Source organism: Palaemon carinicauda, chromosome 6, assembly GCF_036898095.1.
Source record: "Palaemon carinicauda isolate YSFRI2023 chromosome 6, ASM3689809v2, whole genome shotgun sequence".
Taxonomy (NCBI): Eukaryota; Metazoa; Arthropoda; class Malacostraca; order Decapoda; family Palaemonidae; genus Palaemon; species Palaemon carinicauda.
Window position 1 is genome coordinate 178,054,899 of NC_090730.1, and position 10,309 is coordinate 178,065,207.

At 32.1% G+C, this 10,309-nt stretch overlaps 1 protein-coding gene across 1 annotated transcript; it reads left to right on the forward strand.

The window, feature by feature from the left end:
* The first annotated feature begins 5,404 nt into the window (after positions 1-5,404).
* Positions 5,405-7,538, forward strand: LOC137643370 (uncharacterized). The gene is made up of 3 exons (XM_068376199.1): positions 5,405-5,409; positions 5,618-5,730; positions 5,878-7,538. Exons 1-3 carry the CDS (start codon positions 5,405-5,407, stop codon positions 7,536-7,538), a joined length of 1,779 nt encoding a protein of 592 aa, XP_068232300.1.
* The last annotated feature ends 2,771 nt before the right edge of the window (positions 7,539-10,309 follow it).

The following is a 10,309-nucleotide window of genomic DNA, read 5'->3' on the forward strand; positions in this document are numbered from 1 at the left end:
GTTCAATTTTCTGTAAAAAACTATAACGGAAATTTGTGTTGGAATTGCTAGGAAAAAAAAAAAAAAAAAAAAAAAACTAACTAAAGAAGGACTGGATATATCATTCGAATCTCAGGTCGAAATTTGAAAATGCACACTGACTCCATTAGAAAAGTTGGGTGTGGTGCCCTGGTTGTAGCGTCTTTGCCTAGTTATTGCCAAACTGGGGTTCGAGTCCCGCTCAAACTAGTGTTTAGAACTTGAATGTGAATAAGCAAAATATGGTAGCCTACCTCGCCAACCTGTAATGAGAATAAGCAAAAAGAGCTAATTTAATATATATCCGCATCGGTTTTTCATGTGTGTACGTTTGTTAGGGCCAGTTATTAGTAATAAGGGAAAAAAATTAAATATAAGGGGAGTTCTTTTGGTCGCTGCAAGCTGACCATCCTTATAAGCTAGGGATGGGAGGCTTTGGGGAGCTTATAGGTCTATCTGCTGAGTCATCTGCAGTCATATCCTGACCCTCCCTAGTCATTACTTGGGTGGAGAGGGGGCTTATGTGCTGATCATCTGTAATATGGACAGTCTCTCGGGCATTGTCTGAGCTTTTAAATCAATGGTTCTCCATTCATAATCTACTTCACGCTTCATAGTCCTCAGCTATGTAGGCCTTGGTCTTCCAACTCTTCTTGTGCCATTGAGACCATTTGAAAGTTTGGTAAACTAATATCTATTTATGGGAGCGCGAAGATCATCCCTGACCATCTCAATCTACCCCTGACCATGATCTCATCCAAATATGGCATTCGAGTAATCTCTCTTATAGTTTCATTTCTGATATATTCCTGCCATTTGACTCCCTATATTCTTCTGAGGGCTTTGTTATATAATCTACGAAACCTGTCGGATATTGTTTTGTTCCCGTACCACGAATCATGTCTAGACAGTAACACCGACCTGACTAAACTAATATATAGCCTGAGTTTTATATATAATTTCAGGGAATCTAATCTAAAATTTCACTTAACCTAATAAAAAAAAAATATTAATATCATCGTTAGCCAGACAATTGCCAGCTGGATTATATTTCATTTGTGGTTTAATAGAGCTTGTAGCTACAGTTTTTAATAAAAGTGAGATTGAAAAAATATGGACGGTGATTTCAAGCATATTCGTAAAATAAAAAATCGAGGTTTTATCAAGGCAAGAAAAAACCTGGAACATACGCTGTGAATGTCCGGAAGATGGAACTAAATTACAGCAGAAACTTAATATTTTCCGCCTACTTACTTTACACTCGTCTTTTTTTCTAATTCTTAATGAAACCATTTTTTTTAATTACAGCTTCCAAGCTTGCCATTACTAAAGCAAATTATTTTCATAAAAATTTTCACTTATTAAAAGCTTGCAAGAGTTTTGTGAAAAGAAAACAAAAATAGTCCTTTTCATTTTTCTGAACATCCCAAAACGACATATTATTTTCAGAGATTTTATACGTGATTTCGCATTTCCTTTTCTTTTTTTTTAATCATGCTTGAGTAGTGTTTAGTGTAATATGAGTTTAATTTCAATATATAGAAGATGTGCATATATATTTTTATACACTGTTTTATCATAATTTTAAATTTTATTGGCAGATTGAAAAATACCATATATATATATATATATATATATATAAATATATATATATATATATATATATATATGTGTGTGTGTGTGTGTGTGTGTGTGTGGGTTTGTGGGTGCGTCTGCCTGTGTGTGTACGCGTGTGTTTACGTATATACCATGTAAAATTATATGAATACACTAATATATTAAGGTATTTTCAAAAGAATTGAAAGTCAAAAGGGGGTCCCAACAATTAGGAGAATGGGTAAACAAATATTTCATTTTAATTATTACTGCAATGTTATAAAGCTTAGGGGTGTTAAAATGTCACTTCAAACTCAATGTTAATTTAATAAGAAGAGCAAAATACATAAACTCTCTCACTAGATCTTAGGTACACTCTACGTTCGTTACTGGATTCTTTTCTGTTGATTGAAGTTTGGACTAGATATTTTTAATAACCTGTCTTATGTGATGCTTTCTCTCTCTCTCTCTCTCTCTCTCTCTCTCTCTCTCCTCTCTCTCTCTCTCTCTCTCTGAATTTTATGTATTCCTCCCTGCTTTCATTAGTGAGTATTATCATATTTTTCTCTTTCTCACTCGAGTTTAAGAACTCCACTTTCGAATTAGTTACAGGTAAAACTTCCAATGTTTTTTCTTGTATCAGAGTGCAGATCCCTTTCTCGTTCTCAAGTATTTAAGGGATTCTCTTGACTAAACCTTTAAGCGCCTGGTTTGCGTTCTATAAAAAGTTGTTAAAGCTGAGTATTTAAGAAAAAAATAGTAAGGGAGAGTCCATTCAGTCTCTATTATTGTGTTTTTGATATGACAGGTCGAAGTTTATGTTTATCTGTATTTTCATTTCCTTTTTTTTTACGTTTCCTGCTATTCTGCTTTATGTAATTGGTCATGCCTTATTTCTGGTAATGTCTGTAAAATAAAAAATATAACAGAAAAAGTACTTAGATAATATGAAATATAATTAAAGAAAAGTTTTACCTTATATAATTAAATATCAATTTGCTCTACAATTATAAATACCAGCCAATATTTTCAGGTATTTGGAGTTTTTATTTCAGAATCTGTCTGAAGATTAAACTAGTAGTGTCAACTAATTAATCTGAAATGAGAGAGAGAGAGAGAGAGGAGAGAGAGAGAGAGAGGAGAGAGAGAGAGAGAGTGTGTAACTTGTGAAATAGTGTTATTAAAAAATCTAACTTGTTAATACAATTTTTTTCTGTATGTTTAGGCCATAGATTAAAGCAGAATAAGCCAAAATATGATTATAAGATTTTGGAATATGTTTGATTTTCATTCATAATAGTATTGCTTTTTCGTTTAATTTGCACTACTGTATGGTATTTATCTCCTTTTTGTAATTTTATTTTACATTTTATCCTTATATTCTACTAGTATATCAAAGGTATAAAACTACCCTGCACAATTACTTATATGACACATAGTCGTCCATTGAAATTTATGCATAATAGAATCTCAGTCCAACAATATGTTTACATCTAATGGCTTTCCTCATGAAACCAAATAGCATCAATCTGTTTGCATGTAATGTCACATTGAGGAAGAAGACCAAAGCTGATAAGCCTTTCCTTCATGACAAAAGCCAATCAACACATGTTTTTCGAATGGATTCGTGATATCAGACATTTCTCCGACGTTATACATAAAGATAATGATAAGCTTTCTGAAAATTGTAGTGATATTGCACGAAGAGAAAAGATAATCCATAGCCAATACCTGTGTTTTAAGGTTTTGAGACAGTAAGTTTGTTGCGTTAGCTAGGGATTATAACTGCTACTAGATATCTCATTGAAAATGTAGTCCAACTTGATCGTCTCTTTTGGTTGATTAGTCTATCTGTGTATTAAAGTGTAAATATATACGAGGACATATTTAGTTGTTTCAGGGAAGATTAAGAAAAACTAGCTAAAGGTTAATTGAATCATTTGCCCTTGTATTCAGAAAATCTGAAATTATAAAGAAAAAAATAAATAGACCATTAGTAATATAATTCCTTCATGAAATATTATATTCTGAAAAAGGCAAGAGAATGAATAAGTAGATGGAAAAAGGGAGTTTATTCATATAAGAAATTTGAAATAGACTCAAGCATCGTTGTTATGTCTAAGCAGGTTTTTATGAATCTATTTAAAATGTATGTTCAGTATTCACATGTGTACAATACTTGTAAGTTAAAGATGCTATTCTAATGTACAAGGTCTCCTCAACCTTTTGTTAATTGATTAGGTAACGTATAATTATGTAATAAAAAAAAGTTCAGATAGGCTTGAAAATATATGTGGAATACATAATGAGAAAATTTAATAACATAATATATATCTTTAATTCATATATAAGACATTTCAAATCTTTTATCAGAATCCTTCAAAATCCTACACACACACACACACACATACACACACACAAACACACACACGCATATATATATATATATATATACATATAAATATATATACATATATATATATATACATATATATATATATATATATATATCTGTGTGTGTGTATGTGTGTGTGCATTTATAAGTGTTTATATACCCGTAAAAACTTATATATAAAGAAAAATCATCGACTTTAGAACGATTCTTCGATGGAAAGATTAGTATTAGTAATGATTTCCTTAAAATAATTGAAAGAAAGAGGAATCCTGCTAGGTAAAATATTTGTGAGAAGCAGTTTTCTCTATCAGCAATAAATCTCTACCCTGCTCAAAACATCAATATTTTAATGGTACAACCTTTTGTTTTCCAGTAAACTTCAACATTGAAATAATTTATCTGCTCTCAAGGTTGAAAATTTAAATCCTCAGCAAAGGTTTTCGTATAAATTTTGATGCAAGGAGAGTAAAAAAAATAGGTATTTTTATATAGAAAAGAAAGTGTAAATGTTTCGAAATGTAAGGAATTATATTTGCTTCACATTTCTAGCATCATTTCACCTACTTTATTATGAAAGTTTAAATAAAGCATATAAAAGTTTTTTCTGAGTAACAAAGTCTTCATAATTTCACAAAAAATCTAAAGGTAGAGAAAATCCTGCAACCGAAATGTTTCTTCTTCGGCAGTGATGGTAATTTTATTTCATAAACCTAATAGGTTGCAAGCTTGCAAAAATGATAGGTTTTTTATGCATCAAATTCATATATTAGTCTTAGCTACACGAAAATAAGACTAACTTTGAAGAACAGAATAACTGATAAAATTACGAAAATTATAAAATAATGTGAAAAAATTATAATGAAAATACCATTTTTAAGGTTATGTAAAATAAAGAGGAATATTGCAATGTATAAGTAATTAAATTTACAGGAAAAGGAAAGTTTTTCTAGTGTTAGTACAATATTATCTAGACATGAAAAGTTTTTCATGTGAAATTGGTCATGAAAATCTTCAGAGCTCTCTCTCTCTCTCTCTCTCTCTCTCTCTCTCTCTCTCTCTCAATTTCCACTTGAAGATATATATATATATATATATATATATATAAATATATATATATATAAATATATATATATATATATATATACTCGTATACATATATATATATATATATATATATATTATAACCTTATAACCTTCACAATGTTTGATATTAATTCTAGTATTCAAAATACGTGGTTCTGATATTTAAGTTCTCATATTTCTGAATTTACTACTGCTACTTTTACCCGACACCAACGAGTCACACGCACAGAGCCACTATTTTTAAGTATCTTTTTTCCTTGTTGTAGCCAAAGTCTCGAATAAATTCTTATTTTTTGCGCCGGGGTTTTCATTATGTTGTAAATCCTGACATTGTATCGTGACCATTGGTATGTGAAACTGAATTACATGCATTTTTTTAAAAAGTTCGAATTTTCCTAACATGAATATACAGAAGATTTTTTATTATTTTGATATTAGTATATACGTTTCATAATATATTTTAAATATCTTACTTCACCTTTAACTATACTTTATCATATATTCTCTTTATTTTACACTCTATAGGTTTCATATTCATTCTGACATTACCAAAATTCAACAAGATAATGTAACGGATGATGCAAATAATATGAATGAATATTATGATGCATATACAGTTAATATAATTTATGACGAGAGTATCGAAGCATGAAGAAATGTTTTCATAGATATTAGGGTCTTACATATTATCCGATGTAGTCAATGGTCAAGTACATAATTAAACTTTTAATTATCTAGTAATATTTGGATACCCATGATCTGCATTTGTGTCATCTAAAAAATAGACAAAACCTTCGTTGGTGCCATCGACAAAATATCCGAGACCTTCATTGGTGCCATCGACAAAATATCCGAGACCTTCATTGGTGCCATCGACAAAATATCCGAGACCTTCATTGGTGCCATCGACAAAATATTCAAGACCTTCTTTGGTGCCATTGACAAAATATCCAACACCTTCGTTGGTACCATCGACAAAATATCCGAGACCTTCATTGGTGCCATCGACAAAATATTCAAGACCTTCTTTGGTGCCATTGACAAAATATCCAACACCTTTGTTGGTACCATCGACAAAATATCCGAGACCTTCATTGGTGCCATTGACAAAATATTCAAGACCTCCTTTGGTGCCATCGACAAAATATCCGAGACCTTCGTTGGTACCATCAAGAAAATATCCAACACCTTCGTTGGTGCCATCGACAAAATATCCGAGACCTTCGTTGGTACCATCAAGAAAATATCCAACACCTTCGTTGGTGCCATCGACAAAATATGCGAGAACTTCGCTGGTACCATCGAAAAAATATCCAACACCTTTGTTGGTGCCATCGACAAAATATCCGAGACCTTCATTGGTGCCATCGACAAAATATTCAAGACCTTCTTTGGTGCCATTGACAAAATATCCAACACCTTCGTTGGTACCATCGACAAAATATCCGAGACCTTCATTGGTGCCATTGACAAAATATTCAAGACCTCCTTTGGTGCCATCGACAAAATATCCGAGACCTTCGTTGGTACCATCAAGAAAATATCCAACACCTTCGTTGATGCCATCGACAAAATATCCGAGACCTTCGTTGGTACCATCAAGAAAATATCCAACACCTTCGTTGGTGCCATCGACAAAATATCCGAGACCTTCATTGGTGCCAATGACAAAATATTCAAGACCTCCTTTGGTGCCATCAACAAAATATCCGAGATCTTCGTTAGTACCATCAAGAAAATATCCAACACCTTCGTTGGTGCCTTTGACAAAATATCCGAGACCTTCATTGGTGCCATTGACAAAATATTCAAGACCTCCTTTGGTGCCATCGACAAAATATCCGAGACCTTCGTTGGTACCATCAAGAAAATATCCAACACCTTCGTTTGTGCCATCGACAAAATATGCGAGAACTTCGCTGGTACCATCGAAAAAATATCCAACACCTTTGTTGGTGCCATCGACAAAATATCCGAGACCTTCATTGCTACTATCGACAAAATATCTGAGACCTTCGTGGCTACCATCCACAAAATATCTGAGACATTCGTGGCTACCATCCACAAAATATCTGAGACCTATGTTGGTATCATTATCAAAACATCAGAGACCTTCATTGCTACCATCTACAAAATATCCGAGTCCTTCGTTGCTACCATTGAAAAAATATCCGAGACCTTTCCTGGTACTCTTGATAAAACATTACAGACCCTCGTTGCTATCATCGACAAAATATCCGAGACCTTCGTTACTACCATCGACAAAATATCCGAGAACTTCATTTCTACCAATGACAAAATATCTGAGACCTTCCTTGCTAACATCGACAAAATATCCAATTCTAAATTTTTTTCCAGGAACATCATTTTTAGGAGTATGAAGGTTTCAGATGTATGTAGAGATAAGTATTGGATATGTGTGACTCATATCTATGTAGAAAAATAGTTGATTATGACTAAACATTAAATAAAATTAGTTTGAAATATTTGAATATATAAAAAATGTATTCCTTAGGAATTGTACGCTGCTGTGCATAGAAATCCCAAATTCTCACAATAAAATTAAAAGATGGAAATTATTTAAAAAAGGCATTATGAAAAGTTAAATTCAAATTACAAAAAAGCAGCCAACGTGAGTTGATCATAAGGTAACTATTACGCGATTTTAGTGAAAACGCCTATCAGATTTATGCTACAAATAACCGAAATATATTAAAATAACTTCTCTTTTGTGAAGGAAAGCCTGTTAATTTATCTAAGAAACACAAAATCCATAATTATTATTATTATTATTATTGTTATTATTATTATTATTATTATTATTATTATTATTATTATTATTATTATTATTATTATTATTATTATTATTATTATTATTATTATTATTATTATTATTATTATTAGATATACTACAACCTTATTTTGGAAAAGCGTGAGGCTATAAGCTCAAGAGCTCTAACAGGGAAAAGTAGACCATTGAAGAAAGGAAATAATGATATAAATCATCCATAGGCTTGTGTTCTCCATCGCAAATCCCAATGTCAATGAGCTGATTTCTGAACACAAACAGTTATAAGGTACTGATTTATGAACACAAACAGTTATAAGGTACTCAGTTCTGAACACAAACAGTTATAAGGAACTGATTTTGAACAATATGACATTTGAATAAATACATGAAATTCCTCTGGCAGTTTTGTAAAACGGGAAATTACTGGATGGAATTAACAAGCAAACAAGATTAAACAAGAACATTTATGAATGAATAGAATTGATTGAACGAAATTGATTGAATACCTAGAAAGCAATCGAAACAGTAAACCTGATTTGTATATTTAATTGCATTTATCAGAAGGATTGATAAGTTTTTCGAAGTAATCTAGTACATCTGATTTTAATTAGTAAGATAATGGCAATTTCAAGAGGGGTATTGTCCTCAATTCAGGACTGATATGATGGTGGAATCGGTCACTTGCATGTTTTGACTCTAGGTTTGCTTAAATAGTTAGTTTGCTAACTAGCTTAATAGATAAGTTTGGATTCCAATTATTTCTTAATTGATTTAAAACAATAATGCTACTTGGACAAAATACTTACAACTAATCCCTTGCTAGGACAACTACCTTTCCGAGCTAAATGGGCACCCCTGCGAGTGGGTACAAATGATCCTCATTATAAGAAATGAGTGTAGCCACCACCAACTGACAAAAAGTACAAACGCGAAAAGTTATGAATACGTTTCCAGCTAAAAGAGTAGTGTCATAAACTAGCAAATTTTGCTAACTGGTCTCTATGTCATAGCATACAAAAATTCGAGTGAAGTTTTTATTGTTTCATAAAGAAAAGACCGAAATACAATGAAATGAAACGAAATTTTTCCATGTGAATATTATTATTATTATTATTATTATTATTATTATTATTATTATTATTATTATTATTATTATCATTTGCTAAGCTACAACTCTAGAAAAAAATAAACAGGATGCTATAAGCCCAAAGGCTCCAACAAGGAAAATAGCCTAGTGATAGAAGGGAAAAAGAGAAATAAACTACAAGAGAACTTTAAGAACTGTAACAACATTAAAATAAATCTTTCATATATAAACTATGACAACTTTAAAATAACAATAAGAAGAAAAAATAGGTAAAATAGTGTGCCCGAGTGTACCCCTAGCAAGAGAGCTCTACCCAGAGATAGTTGAAGACCATGGTACAGAGGCTATATCACTACCCAAGACTAGAGAAAAGCGGTATGATTTTGGAGTATCCTTCACTTAGAAGGACACTCTTCAAGGTTTGTTATCAGCAATGAACAAAAATCTAAAACTTAATGTCACTTGATTTTCAGTGGTATAAAAATGAACGAGTACTATTGAAAAAGATTTGCCAATAGACTGAAAATATACTTCCCTTCTGTCTGAGTACATAGTGATATGAACTATTCCATTATTCGAAGTTCAAAGAAAGCAAACATTGAGAGCCATGTAAACCAATACAAATGAAGCGAAGCAAAAATAAATGAATAAATCTCTATGAATGCAATAATTCATCGACATGCCAGTCAAGGAATTTACCAAGAAATTAAATGTATTGATCGAAAGAAAAAAGAAAAAAAAAATGTAAGATTTCCTACGATATATTTAAACCACAAAATAATAAGAGGTATTAGGACAATACAACTGAGTTGTTTACTCATATAGAATTATTTTAAGGCAATTCATTGCATATGTGACATCCTTTCCCAAATGAATACTAGAGCACATTAAAAGTTTAAAGGCCACTCATGAATTGCAGAGGCAAGGGATAGTGACAATCCCATAGCTAGGAGGACAGTGCTAAAGAGACTCATATTATATACATATGATCAAGGACCAAGAATCCCTCTTTATCCAAGCTAGGCCCAAGTAGGTGAGGTGGGGGGGGGGGGGGGGGGGGGGGGCAGGCAGTGATTGCTTATGAGTCATCAGGTATACCTATAGAATCCCACAACTCTCCTCCTCATCCTTAGCTTGAAAGGATGGTAAGGTTGCAGTCATTACAAGAAGCTATTGAGCTTGAACGGGACTCGAACTCCAGTCCGACCAATTTGTTAGGCAGACATTTGAAATAGGGCACCATAATCTTATGAAATATGATTATACTCTTAGAAATTTTCCCAATATCTTCTTTAGAAAATATTTCTTATAGAGGATAAGAGTGTTCCACTTGTAATGT

Coding starts and splice junctions, on each gene's coding strand:
- LOC137643370 (XM_068376199.1), top strand. Junction 5,731..5,877: donor TAATATAATTTATGACGAGA/GTATCGAAGCAT, acceptor TCTAAAAAATAG/ACAAAACCTTCGTTGGTGCC.